The 21,543-nt window shown below is 48.9% G+C and overlaps 1 protein-coding gene across 3 annotated transcripts in view; it reads right to left on the bottom strand.

Annotated features, from left to right (window-relative positions):
• Positions 1-21,543, bottom strand: part of BCAR3 (breast cancer anti-estrogen resistance 3) — a 104,442-nt gene that overhangs the window by 34,249 nt on the left and 48,650 nt on the right. The window contains exon 1 of one of the 3 annotated variants that reach the window (XM_005878988.2): positions 16,060-16,302. The exons of 1 other annotated variant lie outside the window; for it this stretch is intronic. In XM_005878988.2, coding sequence (XP_005879050.1) covers positions 16,060-16,143 — 84 coding nt within the window. In that variant the 5' untranslated portion in view covers positions 16,144-16,302. Of the gene's footprint in view, positions 1-13,702; positions 13,763-16,059; positions 16,303-21,543 lie in introns of those variants that run through there. One more of the 3 variants, XM_014550042.1, reaches the window with a different exon arrangement.

Raw genomic sequence — 21,543 nt, forward strand, 5'->3', positions numbered from 1 at the left:
GCTGGATGGAGGTTCTGGTTGGGGAGGAGAGGGTGGAGGCACACAGAAGTGCTACAGTGTGTGTGTGCGTGCACGTGCATGTGATATATATATCTCACCCCTCCTCCCACAGGAGAGCTCCACACTTTCTCCAAGCCCGTGATTCAGACTCCACCTTCTTGGTTATTAGTGGTTGACCTGGGTAAGGGCCCCTGACCCAAGCTGGTCCAGTCAGAGTTCTTTCTGGGATCTTTCTCAGTGGGACGGAGTAAAAATGACACTCCACCCACTCTGCTGACAATGTCATGAGACCTGAACTATGCAGGTTGCTTCACCTCTTGTTCCCTGCCAGAATGTGCTGAGGGAATGAAGTCAGAATGCCGAGAGAAGGAGGAAGAGATGGAGTGTCTGGTGGCACACACATGGCTGAGCCCCAGCTGATTACATCAACCAGTACATTCCCCTTGTGGCCTAAGCTGGTCTGCACTGGACTCCTGTCACTTGTGACCGAAACTGCGCTCTGAGGGGTAGACGTTCACACTCCAGAGAGAGAGAACTGGAAATCTCTGCCTGGTTACTGGGTGATCACTTACTCCATAAGTTATATAAATGTCTAATCACTATGTGGCACACCTGAAACTAACAGAATATTGCATGTCAACTGTAACTGACAAACAATTTTTTTTAAAGAAAAAAAGAAAAGAAAAGAAGAGGAAAAGGAAAGAAGGAAAGGGAAGGTAAGGGAAGGGAAGGGAAGGGAAGGGAAGGGAAGGGAAGGGAAGGAAAAGAAGAGAAAAGAAGAGAAAAGAAAAGAAAATCTCTGTCCGGGAGGGCAGCAGGTACATAAAAGATGCGTTCAGACAGATCAGTCTCACCGCAGTGAGCGGAATGGGCTGGCTGGAGGTGGGGCTGCCGACACAAGGCCAGTTCAGAGTCTTTTGCAAGGTGCTGAAATCTCCATCTCCAGTCCTTTGGGTTGGTGTCGAGGTACGAATAAACCAGAATCCACTTCAGAGCTTGGATGTCAGTGTGGATGAATGGAACTCATCTTCTCTGCCAAGCCTGTCCCTCCCTCTTCTGCTTTCCCCGAACTTCTGTAGTAGCCTCCTCACAATGTCCTCACCCCCATTTCTGGTCCTGCAACCCGCCACCTGCAATGCACAGAGTTATCCTGCCCTCCTGGCTCAGACACTCACGGGGAGCCTCAGCTAGGCTGACAGGAGGCCCAGAGTCTCTCCCAGCGTTCCTGCAAACACGTGAATGGGCTTCATATGCCTGGTTCCCACTCTCCCAGACCTGGTCCATGGGGGACACAAACCCCCAGCCTGCCATATCCTCCCAGATCCCTGAGCTTTGAACACATTTCTCGGGGCCCAGTGAGCTGAACCCCTGTCCTTGCCATATGCTGACATCTCATATAGGAATTCAGGTCTGAATCTGAGAGGAGGACCAGACAGGAGAGGGCCATGGACCCCCAGAAATAACTGGTGAGGGAGCCGAGCAAGGTTCTGTCATTATGCAGTGGTGTCCATGAGTCAGCAGATTTGGGTCTTTTACCTTTTCAAGCCTTTATCTGGGCCCATGGGTTGCTGAGGTGTAGGGAAATAGTGGTTATGTTCTGAAGGGCTCACAGTCACCCACACATAAAACCCAAAGCCTTCATAAGGCTTCTCTATCTGGTCCTGAGCTCCAATCCTAATGCACACGACACGGAACCCCGATGGCAGGGACCTCCCACAGCTCCCTGAACACACTGTCCCTGTGTCCCTCCTTCATGCCTCCGTCGCATGGTCCAGCAGAGAGAGTGACACACCTGCTGAGGTGTCAACTGTGCAGCCTGGCTGGGGCCTAGGCTGGGGAACAGGGAGAGAACAGAGGGGAGGGTGAGGCAGGCAGGGGCCTCGAAGACCACAATAAATTAGTTGGGTTTTATCTGAGGGGGCAGGGAACCCACCAACAGACTCTACACAGTGGGCAATGCGTCTGCTGCCACAAGCTCTTTGAGGACAGAGGCCATGTCTTTGGCTCCCAGAGTCCAGCTCGGAGCTCAGCACACAGCAGGTGCCCAGCAAACACTTTCTGACCAGAACCAAGCTTGCCTTCCCCCGTCCATGTGGCTGCTTCCCTGTCAATGGGTGGGAAGAAGGTTGGTCAAGAGCAGGTGGCCTTGGTTAACTTTCTAGTCTCCTCTTGTTTCTTTATGCACCTAGGGATAGCAGTACCCACATCCTGGGAGTCCTGACTTAATGCACAGAAAGCACCTGGCACACAGTAGGCACTCGCTTGGAACAATGTGGAATTTGAACCCCTTTACAAAGATGACGCCCAGCCACAAAAATTGCTTCACTAAATTTTTTTTTTTAAGATTACAAAATCTATTAAAAGGTGTTAAGAGATCTCTGGCCTTTGATCATTTAGTTTTGATGGAATAAAACTAGAAGTTGGAACAATCAATTTCTACTTAGGCATAAATTTGTTTATTCTGTTCCTTTCAGTTCAAACTCACTAGTTCTTGGGGATTTGAGTAGCACTAAATGGTTCCATCTGTGCAGGGTGACATTGACCACCTGTAAGAAGGCACTTTCCCTGGGTGGCAAGCACTTTGCATGCATCTGTCTCAATATTCACCAGTACACGTGGTTACAGTTAGCTCCAGCTGACTCCCACGCCCCCAGCACACGGGTGACAGAGTCGCAGTGTGAGAGCGCAAGAAAGTTTCACGTCTTTCACAGGCTCAGAGGCCCTAGTATGGGGATTAGGTGTCCTTCAGGGCCTTGGAGGCTTAGTCAATATGTTTTTTCTTTTAATCCTTAAAAAAATTTTTTTTTTCAATTATAGTTGGCATTCAAAATTATTTTTTACTTGTGGCCTGGTGCATGAATTCATGCATGGGTGGGGTCCCTTGGCCTGGCCGGCAATCGGGGCCTATCGGGGCCGTCTAGCCCAGTCCTGATTGGGGCCAATCAGGGCCGGCCAGCCAGGGGGAGGGACCACTGAAGGTTGGCAGGCTGTGGGAGGTTGGCTGTGGGAGCGCACTGACCACCAGGGGGCAGCTCCTGAATTGAGCATCTGCCCTCTGGTGGTCAGTGTGTCATCATAGCGACTGGTCAACTGGTCAAGTAGTCAACTGGTTGTAAAGGTCACTTAGGCTTTTATATATATAGATTAGTTTTGGGTGTATAGCATAGTGGTTTGACAATCATATACTTCACAAAGTGTTGTCCCCAATATTTCTAGTACCCACCTGGTTTTGGATGTATAGCATAGTGGTTTGACAATCATATACTTTACAAAGTGTTGTCCCCAATATTTCTAGTACCCACCTGGCACCATATATAGTTATTACAATACTAGAGGGCCAGTGCACGGAATTCATGCACCAGTGGGGTCCCTTGGCCTTGCCTGCGAGGATTGGGCCAAAACCGCTCTCTGACATCCCCCAAGGGGTCCTGGACTGAGAGAGGGCATTTCTCAGGTGACGAACCCTGGAATCGGGCTCCCTCCTCTCTGGTTCTGGATGCATCACCCAAGAACCGCAGCTGCAAAGTCACCAAAGCTCGGCAGCTCCTGTGTTGAGCATCTGCCCCCTGGTGGTCAGTGCGCATCATAGCTACCAGTCAGATGGTTGCTTAGGCTTTTATATATATAGATAGATTACTGACTATATTCCCTATGCTGTACTTTACATCCCATGACTATTTTGTAACTACCAATTTGTGCTTCTTAATCCCTTCATCTTTTTCACCTAGCCCCCATAACATTTTTTGTTGAATTAAAAAAATTATTTTCTAGGCTTCTTAATCCCTTCTCCTTTTTCACCTAGCCCCCATGATAACATTTTTTGTTGAATTAAAAAAATTATTTTCTAGTCATTCACTCTATGACCGAGGTGGGCAATGAACTGCCTTGAAATAAAAAAGGAGGAAGGAATTGTGTGCATGAAAAGAGAAGGAGAGAAGAGAGAATGTAGAGGGAAGGACAGAGGGAGCCCCTGGGCTATTTTATCCTAGTTAGGGGTGCTGGGTCACAACACCCAGAATGCCATGGACTCTTGAACAAAGCCTCTTTCTTCTGCCCTGGACCAGCTTATCAATGGAGGGAGAGGTCAGCAGCAGTCCAGACCTCTCATCACATCATACCAAACAGCCCCACAGGCCACGTGTTTCTAGAAATCTCATCCAGAACTTATGATCACAAACAAAGTTATGTTTGCCTGGTGTTCTGGATCACCATGTAAAATTGCTCTAATTTCAGAGACAAGCCCCTGTCCCTGATGAGCTGGTGGGAAAGCCCTCGGGGGTGTGCTGTGAATAGCCAGCAGGTGGCCCAAGCTTGGGCAAGGCGAGAATCCAGAAAGACAGACTCATCTCAACCCACTGAACTCTGGCGAGACCTGCCCTGACAGGGAGCCGGCGCCATGGCAGTTCCTAATAAACGTTGTAAACATATGAAAAAAGCACACTTCCGATAACCATTCCGCAACGTGTTCTGATGCCTTGCTACGGTTGCCTCGTCTAGGATCGTCTTGCAAGTAAATCCACCTAAAAGTGAGATTCTCTGGAGATTCAGAAACTCAGCCCCTTTGAAGCCTTGCTTTGTGTTGAATCTCAAGGAGTAGGCCAGGGTATAGACAAATTCCAAAGTATATCCAGGGCTTTGAGAGCGCCAATTGGTATTTTTTACCATTGAAAACTTGCATAAATTGAACCCCCAGAATGAATAAAACTCAATGACTTCTGCCACTCTTACCCCTGCCCACAGGCTGAAAAATGAAAATCCAGTTCTCCCCAAGTTTCAAGTCCAGCAACTTTAGTACAAACCCTCGCGTGTTTTAATCTAAGGTCACATGGAAGGAAAGGGGATGACACTTGTGGCGATCCTAAACCTTGAAAAGAAACAATCACATACTGAGGTCTGTGTCACCTTTTATTGACACCCTCGGGCTGTATGGCTTACCTAAAATATTTTCTTATAATCCAAAGATAAATGAAGAAAGGCTTGATTTTCCTAATCCAACTTTCCCCACTGGGGTGCCAGGCTAGACAAATACAGCTTCTCATGCGAACAACTGTGATGAAAGCCAAAGTCTTCACTTAAATAAACAATTAACTTTGTAAGTAAAAGTCCAAAGAGAAAAAAACAAAAAAGGTAAATCCCAATTTTCTCTTTCCTATTTGGTAGACACAAGAGAGGATGGTGGCAAGAGCAATTGGGCACTTCAGCCTGGCTCAGCCTCATGGTGGTCACAATGGCCTGGCCACTGGTCCGGACCTGCACAGCACAGTGGCACTACATTTAAGGAGGCGCCCTTCATGCACAGCCTGTAAAAATGTGTTTATTGATTAAAATAGTTGCCTGGCAGATGGCAGTGCAGTGTCTTAAGGAAAGGGTGCCGTATTCCAAATCGCACAGAGACACTCTGCCAGTAGGGAGGGGACCCAAGGGTGCCCCCAGGGCCTCTGCCTTTTGGGTGTGGGCTGTTAACAAACGGGGACTGCTGGTCTCACCTGGGTCCCTTGCCTTGAACCTGCTCCTCACAAGCCTTACATTGAAGCTCAGCGCAGCGGCCTTTGTAGGCAGCTTCCTAACTCGTACGTATGTCACCTTGTTGGCCAAAGTTCTGCCGAAATAATCAGGAGGCCAATTTTAATCAAGAGCCTTACAGGCGCTGGAACACTGTGCCTCTGATTAGCTCAAGGACTTACTGAGAGCCTGCTGTGGCCCAGCCTCCTGGGCCAGATCCGAGGGGAGGTGCAGGCGTGGGAGAAAGGCTCCAGGCCTGACAGGGTGACCGCCTCTTTGAGAGGCAAGACATCTGGGGAGAACGTACAGCAGTGAACTGCAAGCAGCTCCGCCGAAGCCCTCGGTGTTCTCTCTCCCTTATCTGGGGCAGCGAGGGGGTCTGGGCCCGCTGGAGAGAAAGGAAGCAGTAGCAAAGAAATTCCGTAACATCACACTAAGTTTCAGGTTTCTGATGTTAATGTGTAAGGGCCTTTATGATGTGAATTTCGCTTTTTCCAAATCCTAGAAAGAGTCTCATCTTCAGCAAAGATCTGCAGATGGGTTTTGATGCCATTTGCCACATTTTAATTAAATCCATGCAATTTATCACTTTTACACCAGATTCGCACTCCAGTGCCATTAAAAACTGATGTGCTATTTGCTGCTAAATTAAGACATTTCATTTTCCTACTATATGTGATTTTTCTTTTCATAGACAAGTGATGACACAGGGGCCGTCAGACCCTGCGCAGATGGGAAAATGCCATCGAAACCCCTTAGAGAGCCCCAAACTGAGAAATTTCACTTTATTCATTATCAAGCCTTATCGAAGGCTTATCAAAAGAGGCTCAGAGGCCATGAATGGGAAATATGAAGAAGATATCTATGGAACACCTTGCTTATCGAGGTTCTGAGAAATTCCCATTAAAATTCAGCTCTCCGTGTGTGTAAATGAAAAAGACTCATTTAATTTTAATTTGTGCAGATTGAAGTCTGAAATCAGCACACCCCCTAAGCAGGCAGCAGTAACTTGATCCTCCATGCTAACCTAATTATATCAGAATCCCTCTGATGGGGACCCAGGGCTGCCTTTGATGTTAAATTCCTGTTGCCTTTTATCCCCATTCTCTGGGCAAGGTCTCCTCCACACCTTCCCATCCTGCAGGATCATAAAGCGATTGCTTTTGAAGCTCAGTTTTATTTTGATGGAACACCAAGGGATTGCAAATTATTTTTCACTGAAGGAGACTGATTTCGGTTTGAAAACTGCTGGAGGAATTCTAAGTTTGACACAAGACAGTACACCCAACGCCAAAATGGCGTCTTTCCTTCACAAAGGTTTCCCACGTGTGGGAGAACCTGCTCCGTGCACTCATTACACCTGAGATCCCCCCCTGACCTGCCCCAGTGGGTTTGCCCAACATGTTCCTTACCCTCTTGACAAAGCATTATTTACCCCTGGGCTCACTCAGGGCTCAGCTCCAAGGGGGTCTCACCTTTCGCTGGTAATAGATAAAGTGAAACATGATGACATTTTCAATAGGCCATTTGTTAACATCTTGCTGTGCTGAAAGCTGCGGCCGGTACCTTCTCCTCTAGATCAAATTTAGATGATGACTTCCTGGAGCAGCCCACAGAGGAGCAGACATCCGAATCACCCCCACGAGGCTGCCCTGCGCTCTGATTCCTCCCAGCGAGATGTCGAATGTACCACACTTAAGATGAAGGCCGAAGGTCACTGGTTCCACTTAAAGGTTTATTGGGCGGGTGAAACAAAAGGCTCCAAGTAAAAGCTAAGTACAAGTTCGACCAATGAAAACCTCTTCTAAACCACTTTGCTCCCTTTAACCAGGTCCTCAAGTGACTTCCGATAATACCTCTCTCTCTTACCAGGTTGGCACACAGGCTTACTGAGACAATGCAAGTGAAATATTAATCACTGGGTCTGTCGGTAAGATTCCATTCAGTAAAAGTAGTGCTTTGTTAACATCTATGGAGAGTGAAAAGACAGAGGCTGCCCTGGCTAAGGCAGACTTGAAGATAGGGGTCTAAAGACCAGCTGACCAACATTCAGAATGCAAGGAGATCCAAACCAGAAATCTTTTCCACTGGTAATGTTACCTGGTTAATTCAACAACTTAATTCAAAGTATGAGTGATTTGATACATTAGCTGTTCCCCAAAATAGATGCCCTATGTGCTCTTCAATAAAAATATCAGAAAATCAAAATCAAATTAATTCATCCTTTTTTCTAATTCCCCTCAAATGAACGAGGCGATACTCAATAAACACAATGCGCATCATTGAAAGACAGTTAGGAGAAGTAATTGGAAGAAAAAAAAGAGGGTTATGCAAAACACACAGAGGAAAATCCAAAGATTCAGGAAGCCTTCAAGCATGGGGTGTGGGATAAACAACTTTCTAAATTCTTTCTGGCCAAAATAGTACCATGACTAGCAACTGGCTCAGAAATCTGCTTTGGACAAATTGCATCATATGTCAGGGCTAAGTACATAATAGGTTAACAGAAAGAAAAAAAAAGATTCATCATAGCCCTGACCGCTGTCTCAGTTGGTTGGAATGTCATCCATACACTGAAAGGTTTCAGGCTCAATCCCAGGCAAGGCACATGCCTAGATTGTGGGGTCAATCCGCTGTTGGAGCAGGTACGAGAGGCAACTGATTGATGGCTCTCTCTTACAACGATGTCCCCCCTCCCCTCCTCTCTCTAAAATCAATAAAAAGATATCCTCAGGTGATGATTTTAAAAAAAGATTCATCATAAGATAGGTTTTGGCCAAGCATCAACTCCACCACTTCCAATATATGACTCACATGTCACCTTAAAGGTATATTTCCTCCAGATGAGTTCAAAACTTTTGCACCTCATTTAACAAGCTTTTTTTAAAACCACAAACACCATGCTAGATGTCACGGGCAGAAACAGAGAAATAGCAACTGGAATTGGAGGGAGAAGACACCCAACACAATGTAACTCACATCTCATGGATCTGTACATTGCCCCTGAAGTTAAGTAGGTAGCAAGAATATTTATATCTTACAAGAGAAAATATGACCAAGACCCTGAATTTTCATAATTTGTTCAGACATATTGAGCAAGGGATAGACTGATACCAGTATCCAAGTCTCCCAAAGTACACTGGCAATGTCTAGGCTGCACAGAAAAGACGTAAGTGGACCGTGAGCATGGTGTTGAAATGTCTGAAGGCTTGGACTGTTATTGTCCAAAGATGACAGGTCAATATTCTTGGTTCAAATCCCTAGAGAATGAATCCAGAATTCATCCCGTCTTATTTCGAGGCGCCCACTCATACCAACTAATCTCACATGCTAGAAATAAACACGGTCCCAACAGGCGGGGGAAACATGCATCTGAAGGGCTGTTATGTCCATTTACCTGAAGAATAAGGTGGACATTGCAGGTGCATTGATTTTGACTCAATACAAGGAGGGACCGTCTAGCAATGAGAGTTGTTCAAATGTGGGAATGTATTGCCATAAGGACACAGTACCTCTCCATCTCTAGAAATGTCAAATAGAAAAATAATGAAATGACTTCCTATGAAGATTTAGGAGAGGATGACCAGTTAGGTAGCTACTAAAGCATTCCAAGCAAGAGAAGGTGAGGCCTGAATTAGTACAGCACTGATGGTAGAGACAGGAAGGAAGGGGCAGATGAAGATGACTGAGCCACTAGCTCCCAATTCGGAAGCATGAGAGAGAAGGTTTGTGGAGGAAGACGTAGAGCTGAGATTCTTGTGGGCCATCTGGATGGAGTGGCTCTGGGGTCCAGGTGCCATGGAAATTGCTGCATAGGAGCAGCAGCTTGAGAATTCTCTGTGTAGAGGGCGTATCTTCTCTCAGCAGTCACCTATGAGATGCGTATGGAGGGTTTAGGAGAAGAGGGCTCGAGGATGCTGGCTTTAAGAGGTAGTCTTAGAAAGAGAAACTAAACAGACATCTTGGTCTGCGCGGGCTGCTATAACAGACTGGATGGCTTAAACCACAAACATTTATTTCTCATAGTTCTGGAGGCTGGGACATTTAAGATCAATGCTCTGGTGGATTTAGTCTCAGGTTCACAGATCAACCTCTTCCTGTTGTGTCCTTACATAGCAGAAGGGGCAAGAGAGCTCTCGGAGGTTTCTTTAATTAGGGCATTAATCTCATTCATGTGGGCTCTACCCTCATGACCCAATCACCTCCCAAAGAGCTCGCCTCCTAAGGGATCACATTGGAGGTTATTCGCATGAATTTGGGAGGAACGCAACATATGAATTTGGGGGGAACACAAACATTCAGTCGATAACAGCAGGGTAGGACTGGTCAGGAAGGATTCAGGAGAACAAGTAGAATGTGGTGTCCTAGAGGTTGAGAGCAGACTTTCAGGAAGGCATGGCCAATAATGTCAAGTGCAACAGAGACTTCCAATGAAATCAGCATTGGACAGCATCCATTGGACTCGGCAAGGTTGCCGGTGGGGTAAGGAGGGCGGAGGGGCCAATGGGAAATGAGTAAACAGAGGCTGTGTTAACCAGCGTTGAGAGGAGGCAGACAGGGACCAGGAAGGAAGACATAGAATGAGGATTATTTTTAGAAAGGGAAAGAGTGGAACATGTTTATAAGCCAAGAGGAAAGTGTTGGTCAAGAAGGACAGACTGATGATCCCTGAGGAGTCTGAGAAGAGGGTGGTCATGGGCACAGATGCAGGTCCCGCCTTGGTGAGGGAGAGGGACACTTCATCCTTGGAGGCTGGAGGAAGGAAGCGGAGGTCATGGATATGGATATAGCTGTAGCTTGTGGGGGTAGGAGTGGGGATGGAAAAAATAGCACGCCTGATGGTCTTCGCTGGTGCTGTGAAGTAAGAAAGAATCTTATGAGTGTTAGAGAAGATAGTGCTTAGAGAGAAGGTGAAGGGAGGGAGGTAGGAGTGAGCAGAGCTGATGGGAGGTTTCATGAACATGGGCATGAGTTAGGGAGATGCTGTTTATTCATTTGACACACAAAGGGACCAATCCCCAAATCCTCGCCCCACGTCCCATCCAAACTGTTCTCCGCCCCGCACACAGCCTGCACCACCTGTTCCCCCACCGCCTCTCTGGTCTCATCTCCTCCCACTCCTCAGCTTCAGCCAATGCCCTTTCTCTCTTCCTCATGCCTCTTCTACCTACTGTTCTTTCAGTTGCTGTTCAGTGTTACCTCCTTCAGGACCTCCCCTGGCCCAGGACCGAGTTAAGTGCCTCTGCCCGGGGTCTCACAATAGGCCGTGTGTTCTTTGCTTTGCACCTACCACGTACCTGGGAGAGAGCTGCCTGCATGGCCACCTCTTCCACTAAACCCAGAATCTCTCCTTCAGGGCAGGACCTCTCGCTCTGGCTCCCCAGCACTCAGCAGGCCCTCAATACACACGCTGGGCGAGGGGTGGCGGTAGGGAATGAGCAGGTGAATTCCGGGTGGGAGGCTGGCTGCATGGTCCCTCCAACCTCATCTTACTAAAAATCTAGGCCAGTGATGGCGAACCTATGACATGTGTCAGAGGTGACACGCGAACTCATTTTTTTGGTTGATTTTTCTTTGTTAAATGGCATTTAAATATATAAAATAAATATCAAAAATATAAATCTTTGTTTTACTATGGTTGCAAATATCAAAAAATTTCTATATGTGACACAGCACCAGAGTTAAGTTAGGGTTTTTCAAAATGCTGACACGCTGAGCTCAAAAGGTTCGCCATCACTGATTTATGATTCTAGCTTGTTGGTTCTTTGTGTATTACTGCTTTTTTAAAAACACACATGTAGCCCTGACCGGTTTGGCTCAGTGGATAGAGCGTCGGCCTGCGGACTGAAGGGTCCCGGGTTCGATTCCGGTCAAGGGCATGTACCTTGGTTGCGGGCACATCCCCAGTGGGGGGTGTGCAGGAGGCAGCTGATCGATGTTTCTAACTCTCTATCCCTCTCCCTTCCTCTCTGTAAAAAATCAATAAAAAATATTTAAAAAAAAACAAAACACACATGTATTAATTAGAGGGGATATAGGGGAGAGCTGTTCTCCATACGAACGAGAAGACTAATCATAACTCTTTCATAAGCCAGAAAAATAAGCTGTGACATTCTCATGGTCAGAGCCAGATTCCTCAGCAGCTCCCGGGGCTGTGGACAGACATGAGGACAGAGATGCCTCAGTGACATCCAACCCCATGAGGCCTTCCTCCCTCTCCTCCCCTCCAGGTCAGCCTGAGTCTGCTCTGCTGTGCTGGGGAGTCCACAATATACACCAGCTAGAAGGCCCCCGAACTGTCCTTGACAGCATCTAAGACACAGAGACGGCAGAGGTCCTCGGGGTGCTGCGGCCTCTCACAGGGCGGGCGGAGCAGGAAGAGCCCTGTGGCCTGAGCGCCCGGCTCTCTAGTGTCTGGCACAGGCCCACTTCTCCGGAGTCCTGGAGGTGCTGAACCCGCTAACAGACTTTTCCCAGGATCCCAGGCTCCTCTCTGCTTTCCACCCACATCCCTCCAACAAAAACAAAGGCCTCGGCCGGGATCCAAGTTCCAGGGTCTGTGGGGAGGGGGCACTGGGACACAGCCCCTGTCCTTCCCTGATGCTGAAACCAGATCCCTGAAGCTCCCAGAGGCCAAGAGCATGCATGTAGGTCTCTTCAAAAAAGCTGTGCTGGGCTTTTGTTGGGAGGGCAGGAAATATAACCGAGTAACTAGCAGCCACCAGGAGGAAGGGCCGAGTCACTTGGAAAGACAATTCCCCGGTAGCTTTTTACACTGATGGTGCATCAGCCCCACTGACAAAGGCAACTTAGGCCACTTTCCACACCGAGATGTGTCACTAGTGCCCAAGCTGTCACAACAGCAGACGGACCGAAGGACCCGTCACAGGGAGAAGTGGGATCTTTGCTCCACCACACGCACTCCAACAGGCAGTTTCTAATAAAAACAAGTTCCAGGGACCCAACCCTCTAGGGATGGGCAGATGGGACACCTGGGTATTCAGAGAAGCTCAAAATATTTTTTCAGGGGAAAGGAAAATGATTTCAAGTTAAACAAAATAAAACAACAGGAACAGGACGATTTAAGCTCTTCCCACGATACAGCACTTCTTGGCTGCCAAGGGCAGTGAAATCTACGTGTAGGAAAGTAGATGCTTAAATCCACAGCCTCCTCACCAGGACTTCTTGTTGCCAAGACCACTGCCTATGGACTTAACGACCAGTTAGCCCAGACTTGCTGATTCATTTATCCACAGACTCTATACTCTAACTTCATGCTCTTTCAGAAAAGTGGCTATTCTGCCCTGGGAAGATAATTTGTGTCTCTGAGGTTCCCTTGAAGTTTCCTGACTCAACCACACCAACCTTCGGCAGGAGGAGCCAATGATAAGGCAGCAAATTTCAGCTCCCATTCCCCTGCCCCTACCAAGAAAAATCAGAGACACAAGGGACCAGAGAAGTGGAGTTTGTTCCCTTTGCCAGCTCGGAAATGTCATATACCGAGCTTCTCACCGGATTCCTGCTGTAGCCCACTAGGAGGCTGCAGGTGGTCCTCCCACTGCCTGCAGCGGGGTTACCTGTCCTACAAACCTCGGAATCCTAGAGCTTCCCTGAAGTCTCGCCTGAAAACCAAGATCCACACGATTCTTTCCCAACTAAACTGCAAACTAAGGTATTAACATATCACCTTGCTTCATGTTTCCCTGTGTTACCATGGTATCATGGGAAGATCACTGGGCTTGAGGCCAGAAGACCCGATTTCTATTCCTGGTTCTCCATTAAATGATTCTGGTCAGGTAGTTCTTCTGAGCCTCAGTTTCTCTTCTGTGGAAAGGGGTAAACTGTTGCCCTGCCCGGTCCAGAGAACTGGTTTTGACACTCCAGTGAGACAACTTGTGAAGGAACTCAGACACTGGAAAGCCTTTTGCAAACATACAAATTCTAGGAACCCTAACTCTAACCCTTACCCTAATGATAACCCTAATGCACGGTAAGTCCTTCAAAGGCAGGAACCAGTTGTCACTCAATTGCCATTTATCACCCCCTTCAGCAGAGTGCTCACATGTGGGCAGGGCTACTGCATTTGACATTTAGGGACTTTGGTACTTGACTGTGCTCCCCTAATGTTATGGATCAGGAGTATCTTCATTTTAAACTCTTCTCCATTGGGCATAAACAGAACATCCTTTCCTTTTCTCACCCAGATCCGGTGGGCCTTCAGTGCGATGACTGCCACTGTGAACATGCCTGGCTGCAATATCTCGTCTCTGACTCCACTCCTTGAGGGCCAGCAACGACGAGGTACCCTTTCTCCTTCTCTCCGTTCTTGGCTCCCCAATTAATTCCTTTCCAGGGCCTTTGTATACATGTCCACATGAGGCCCCTAAATACATTCTAAATTTTGCAAAATCTCAGCTAAAAAGATCTTGTTCCCTGCAAGCGCCCTGCAAGTGTGATTGGTCTCCTATGTAGCGAAGGAGCTTTTATATTTTTAGTTTTCTTCCCATACAACAAACACTATTAATAACATTCTACTTTCTCCAGAGATGATATAGATTAGACCAAATGGAAAGTTACCATGGCTACCGTAGTGTTATTTTGGGTATGAGAAATTCATGCCGGGGAAGCGGCATCCATGGTCAAGAACTGGAGCTTTATTTCCGCTTTGCTATCGGGCAATCAATCCCAATTTAATTTTGAAACTAATTGCAATGGAAACTAATTATGAGCAGCAAGACCTGAAACCCCTAATTACAGTGGAAGTCAATAAAGTGAGGCGGCATGATCACTGGGGCAATGTTGGCAGGAGGAGGGATTTAGGCACAGGTGGACTTCCTTCCCCACGCAACTATCTAAGCAAAACAAGACGGGCATCAGTGGGAAACCCTAAGTTGGGTTTGAAGGCGTCAGTTTCTGGTGAGGGAGCAGGTCAGGCCCTCTCTCTGGGCTATGAAGAGGCAACAAACTGGGGCAGGGATACAAAGCCCGGATGGAAAGGAGGTATTTCTACCAACAGTTAACCACCAGGGAGGCCACGGTGGGGAGGCGGGGAAGGGCTAAGCTGAAGGAGGCTGGTCCAGACTAACCCCATAGATCACTGCGTCCCTCTCAGGCCTTGGAGGGCACACAGCAGAGGAGCAGGGGGATCCAAACAGAATCTCATCCCTCAGACCCAGATATTTATGGGCTGTTTCCTCACATACCAGATGCTGAGTCACACTTTTCTGAATTAGCAGCAGTTGGCTTATGAAAGGCCTTCTATTAGAGTAAAAACCTACTGCCAATCCCTGAAGTGCACGCGTCCCTTGGGGACCTCCCCGGTCTATGTTTGACAGCTTTAAAATACTGCTAATGGCATGACTTCATCTGCCCCAGGCCAGAACCATCCATATTTAGGTCAGAAACCACATGGTCCTCACATCACCCCCCAGGCTCCAGGATAGAAAGGGGCTCTTACATCAGGGAGAGAGCACTTTTAACCAGTGATTGATTACTCACTCGCCTCCAAATTCCATGACAAAGGGACAAAAATGAACGTTGCTGCCTGGTGGAAAGCGACTCTGACCACTGCAACAGCGCAGCAGTCAGAAGCCTGCCCTCTGCTCACTGAGCGTAGATTTTTCTACAAAGACCCCCGTTACAGGGTCTTTATCCCTTTTACACGTTGTCCTGTTACATTTTCCTGATTTTTTAAAAAGCATTTTTGAGAAGAAAGAAGCAGAAGCTGGTGACCCTGTTGTAGCGTTTTCAACAGCACTGCCTGCGTCGGTCCCTCCGGAGAGGGGCTCCGCGTCAGGGTGGACGAATTCCTTGAGAGCTCCCAGGCTCCTGTCTCCCACGAACGAAGGAGGCCCAGTCACCCTGGGGCACAGGACTTTCCCAAGGCAGACAAACCCCAAGTCAGTGGGAGCCGATATTCATCCTAATTCTTAGTGTTGTCATAAGCGGGCAACAGAGACATACAGGCCTCGTCTTGAGTTAGTCAAATGAGGTTCGCTGACTATTTTCATCGAAATAGTGTACTGACATATTACGCAAAACCTTTGGCACTGGTCTTGTAACCAAGGTTAAAAATGGGAGCAGTCAGAAAAAAGACAGCTCTGAAGACAGAAATGTTTTGAAACCTGGCTGCAATATGAAAGGAGATACCTGGCAGTCTCTCTACATTATATATGTTATTGACATAATGGACCCGCAGGCTAAGCCGACAGAGGGGCTCAGCCACCTCACATTTATTATGAACGAGGGGAGAGAGAAACAAAGAGAAAGAAGAGAAATAGCTTGGTCTTATTGAGCTACTTTGGTATAAAATTTCTGCCCAAGGAGACTGCAAGTGTCCTGAAACACAGAGCTTTGTCCCAAAACACAGATAAGGAGCCCCCTTCTGCCTCCAGGGGAGACATACCCCAGGGGCTTATGAAGATCCGCCAGTCAAAGAAAGCGCCTCTGTTTCGACAGCCGGCTGGCTGCAAACTTTCTCTAGTACCCGTTAGAAAACGAATGCTTTGAAGACCCCCAAATAATTTTAGATGCACCTTATCTCAAAGCCACACCTACCTTGACTCCAAGGAAAGACTTGCGGTGATAGAAGCAGCACAGAGCTGCCGAGAGGGCGTGGAAAGCACTGCATTCCTTAGGCATCTCTGTCCTCAGTCCCTGGACCACACACTTTCTTTAGGGTTAAAAGAAAGGGGGCTCCGGGCATCAGAGCTGGGTCCGCTCAGCAGCAGCTGTGCCGCGCCCGCCCGCCGTCCGTCCAGTGGCCGGGGGAGTGAGCCAGCTCCTTCTCCCAGGCCAGGCTGGGACTTTTCCCCTCTGCTGAAGCCAATACGATCCAGCCTGCCATGCACACAGTGCCAGAAATTCTCATGTGACCAGACTTGCTTTCTGATGAAATTCTAACCTCTCTTAGAAGAGGCTTTGGGCTTTAGCTGTCCCCTCAATGTAGGGACCTGGTAGAAATCATTACGCCCTCGGCAGCCTTTCCTTCAGGGCTGAAGGCACCAGGCCAGCTGCTCCTAGGGGCTCTGTCAGCTGGCTTGTCACCCCAGCGCCTAGGGGTTCAGGAAGCACACAGCACACCTCCTTGTGATGGGACAGAGGCTCCTTTGAGAAGACGACCTAGAGGTGGCCAGGGAGCGACTGTCCCCTGGGAGCGATCTTAGAAGTCCTAGGGACCCAGGCAGGATCCCTGTCCCCACTCTGCCAGTCCATCCCAGAACTGTTTATTTTTAATTAGGATGCTCCTGGCGGCCAGCTTGCAGCTGATAATGTTGGCACAGCCATCGCTACTGTCAAAGCAACAGTGCCTTTTGGTGTTTAATTAGCAAGTCTGTCAGCAAACACCCTGAGCGCCCCATGCCCTCCCCACCTGGCCGGGCAGGCTACTGGGAGGATGGAACGGGCTGTGTAGACTCTTCTGACCCAACTGTCTGTCTCATTCCCTTCCTTCACTTTATTACTTCACTTTAGTTGCCGGCTCTCAGATCCAGCACATGAGGCTCACAGCCAACCTGGCTGAGCTTGTTTCTTCTGTGCTCAGAGGCCTTTGCCCCCACCAAGAGCCTCCTAACGCCTTTAGGGGAAAGTAACTGCTTTTCTCCTTTCATTCCACTAAGAGTGGATGCTCCATGATTCTGGTGTTTTTGTTTTTGTTTTAAATCTAACCCAGGTTTCTGCCTGTAGGTCTTCCTCTCCTACTGGTCCAAATATTAACTTTCTGTGGCTCTGGCCCCTCAAAAATGGAATGTGTCCTGAAGCTTTCTAAAACTTCGCACAAGCAGAAACTTGCAACAGGGAAGAAACAGAGCCCATTCAGTTCTGAAAGGGACACTACCAGGGAGGCACGAGGGAGGTCTGAACACACCAATGGGTCCCTGCCCAAGAGGAGGCCTCGGCCTTTGGACTTGGTCAAGTTGGCCTGTAAAACTAGGGAACTGTTTGCCTAATGCCTGCGAGCAGCTTCCACGCTGGCCCGAGTGCTGTGGGGAGACACGGGGTAGAGTCTCCCCACATCCACCATGAGGACGGACCTACTAAGGCTCTGGCGCCACAGGAGCAACCAGGGGCTGACTCCCTTCCTGCTCTCTCCTTCCTCCTCCTCCATGGCTCTGGAGGTCAGGTGTGCAGCCCTGGGAACTCCTGGGTCTGGGGAAGGCCCCCTGAGAACCTGGGAGCAAGCACCAGAGGAGCAGAACTCACGGTTGGTTTTTAGCTGGAGGGGCCCTTGGAGATGGTCCAGTAGATGGGTCAATACTGTTCTCCAAGGCCCTGTACTGTACCTACGAGGAGGCATTTTCCTGCCCCCGTTTCTATTAGATGGGGTTCAAAGGGTAAGTCCACATGGGCAGCCAGGGCCCATGACCCCAGCAGTCAGGCCACCAGCCACCAGGTAAGGGGCCCAGTGTTCACCTGCTATTCCCCTTTCCCTCAGGCTAACAAAGTCCCCAAATGGCTAAAGAACACAGCCTGGAAGAGGAAGAAAAGCAGCTCCTTCAATCCTGCACAGAAATTCCACGAGGTTAGTTAGCCAAAGCCTTTGAATTCCAAAGCCTTTGAATTCCAATACCCTACCCGCAGAAAGCATGAATGCAGCGCATTCCTGCAAGGAAATGCGCAAATAACTCAGACATGTAAATCACATAGCATCACGCAGTCAAGTGCTCCCGGAGCCGGAGTAAAAGCAAAACAAAGGCCGCTCAGGCCAGGGCAGGCCCGCCGCTGGTCACCTGAGGCTGTCCCTGTTTACTCCAAGAAATGTCTTTAAAATCCACCAAAACTGGTTCTGTCAGGATTAAAGGATGGGCTAATCTCACTCACTTTTTATTTCTGTGTTCCACACAAAAAATATTTCCGACGCAAGGTCACAGGTTTTAATCCATTTTCTCCTCAAATGGCGGAGGAGAGACTAAAATAACTATTATCTTGCAACTAAAGATGATAATTGCATGAATTCACTGACTTGTTATGCTTTTAAATGTCTCCCATCCACACTGATCAATGCCCCCACACGCATCCCACAGTGATTATTCTATTCTGGTTACAAAGACACAGAGGACCAGAACTGCCTGTCACTCAGCGGAGAGCAGACAAGGCACCAGGGACTCTGCCTGTGACTGCAGAACCTGGTGTCTGATCACACGGAAGCAAAAATAAGATTTTTTTAAGCATCTTATAAGTGAACCTGTCCCACAGCCCCGTGGAAAGGCTGTGATGTGCTACACTAGGGCAGGGTGACGCTGATGATTTAGTACATGTGACTGAGGACCAGTCAAATCTGGATTCAGGGTTTTCTAAACACCATGCCCTTCTGTGGGCAGGGTTCAGGGTCGCTAATGCAACTCCAGGGACAGATGGACAGAGGCAGCCGCATGGAGCTGCGGGAAAGGTCTGTGCTCCCCAGTGCATCCCACCCCCGCTACCACACCTGGATCTGTGAGGAGGCATTTCTCTGCACCAAGGGAAACACCTGTGAAAACAGCCAGGGCGGGGTAGCCAGGTGGACCCTTGAAGGAAATTCCTGTTACCTCAGGTCACATGTTGCCCAGCCAGCTGGGAAGAGGGCTAAAGCAGGCTGGAGGCGGCCCCTGCACAAGCATTGCCTTCAATGCCATTGTTCCCTTGGGTAGCCCTAATACTAACCTGCACTACTTAGTAACCATGGAAACAGGAGCTGCCTGCCAGCCATATTCACAGACACAGGCACGCTTCCTTTCCATCCGCCGCAGCCCTTGGGCTAAGAGAGGCTGAAAGCGAGTACAGAGTCCCTTTCCCAAAGTTCCACAGCCCCCGTGAGGTAGCACATCCCCGTGAGGTAGACCTGCTCTCTGAGGATGGCATGGGGTGAGAGATCTGTGCAGAGAAAGATGTGCCTGCCAGGTACCTGCTTTTCCGTTTCAGGGCAACAAGGAATGTGATGCTGCCCCAGACCCCCACTCCCCTTCCCAAAGCTAGCCCGGAATCAAGGCGTCCAGCCTTACATGCAGTGAGGTGCTTAGGCCATGTCAAGCAGCCCCAGGGGCAATGTGCGCTGAGACCAGAGGGCACTGGTGCAAGGCTGCACGTCCTGGCTTGTCCCTGCCCACAGGGACTCACTCAGAATGTCTGTGACCACCGGTCACGGTCAAAAGAGCTCAACCTCTCATGGCAACCATCAGACTTCACCTGTCCAGAAACATCGATCTTTCCTGGCTTTTGTCTTCACTAAACCCCAGTGATTGGGCTCTGGGGGAACAAAGACAGCGTTAGTGAGATAGGGAGTAAGGCCAATGCTCCGAATTCTGTTTCTCCTGGTGTCCCAGGAAGCAGGGAAGGAAGATTAACATGGACAGCCAGTCCTAAATCGCTGAGGATGCCCTCTGCAGGCTCAGCAAGAACCTAGAAAGCTGTGGGCCAGAGAAGGGGCAGCCCTGCTCCCCAAAGCCTCCCAGTCACCTGGCCTGTCTGTGTGATTCTGTGCACAGTAAACCAGGAGGGGAGGAGGGGAGGTGGGGAGGGAGGAGCTCTTCGTAGCAGAGCACACACCCTCACATCACAAGCAACAGGGCTGGGGCAGCGGAGGTGGAAGCCATGAGAGCGAGGAGAAGCATTGGGGAAGAGGTCCCCTCCTCATGCCAGGCTCAGTCAAAGATGGCTCAACACATTTTTCTATATGCAAATGTGATTTATTTCTTGCTCCAAAAAGGAATGCAAACTAGACTTGGAGGGAAGAGGGCGGGAAAGGCAGGCCCAACTCTCTGGCCACTTTGTGTGCGGCTGTGGGCAAGAAGCCGGCTTGTGCTGGTGCAGCAGAAGGCGCGTTTACGAGTGTGTGCTGCACACATCCCAGCCTGACAGTCCCCGGATTCCTCAAGGGGATGAAAGGGTAGGCTGCTAAATGGCTTCTGTCGGGAAATGGTATTGATCTGCCTAGCACATACACAAGAAGATTAAGGCCAGTATTCACACACCGATTTCTCTCCACTGGGCCTTTGTCCTCCCACAAATGTCTGTCCCTTTAATTGGCGACTAAAATTGTATAACTAATCATGTGAAGCAAAACTAGGTGAGCACCCAGGCCCGACTACTTTCTTGCACTATCACATACAATTTCACCTCATATGTCCGCCCTTCCCCATCGCCATTTCCTGGTATTCTTATTGCCGTAATTAGCTGGTTAATATTAATAACAGGAAAAGAGCAAAGGGGAGGCCAGACATCATAAGCATAGTCACCTGGGCAGCTCCGCCAGGAAGCTACAGCTTCACGCTCCCCAGGGAACCACGGTCCATCCCCTGCAGATCACTGGAGGAAGGGATCAAAGAAAGGGGGAGATGGGTGCATGTGCAGTAAAGTCTGGGTGGCACAGGGAGGTGATTGCCTGTAGTCTAGCTTGGGGAACAATGGATTGGCTGGGGGAGGGGGGGACCCCATCAGAAGTGCATGAAATCTTAAAAGAGTTAATTGGTTAGTTTAAAGAAGCTCCTGGTTAAAATCCCCAAAGAGTTCCTTCCCTCTTGTTCTCTCTTGCTCCACGCCCCGCACTCGCCCACGCGCTCGCGTGTTCTCTTTCCATAGCCACATGGCCTTCAGCAGCCACTTGGTCCATGGCTGTGTCGTCCACACACAATGGACTGCAGCTGGGGACGCGAGCTAAGCTAGGCAGCTGCTGGAACGGACTGGACTTTAACATGGAGCAGAAACTCTGGGCAGTGGCCTTAATTCTGGCCCTGCTGATGACAACACTGGACTTCTTCCATGGAGAGACAGACAGAGATGGGACCTTGGACGGGAACCCCCTTTACATCATCAGTAAAGCTTTCCACGAAACCCCATTATCCCGTGGGGGCCTCAAGAGATTCTTTTCCTCACGGCACCCCAAGACCTCCACCAATAACAGTATCACCCCAGAAATCCTATATCATACAAGCTTTATTTTCTGTGTCTGGCATTAAGCTGAAATTAAAAGAATGTGCATGGGGCATAATTCCAACCTTTCACACAGTCGTCAGACTTTCTGGCGGTCCCAGCCTTCTTTGATAGTCTATGAAAATCATGGACCCT

This window comes from Myotis brandtii, unplaced genomic scaffold (assembly GCF_000412655.1).
Source record: "Myotis brandtii unplaced genomic scaffold, ASM41265v1 scaffold58, whole genome shotgun sequence".
Lineage (NCBI taxonomy): Eukaryota > Metazoa > Chordata > Mammalia > Chiroptera > Vespertilionidae > Myotis > Myotis brandtii.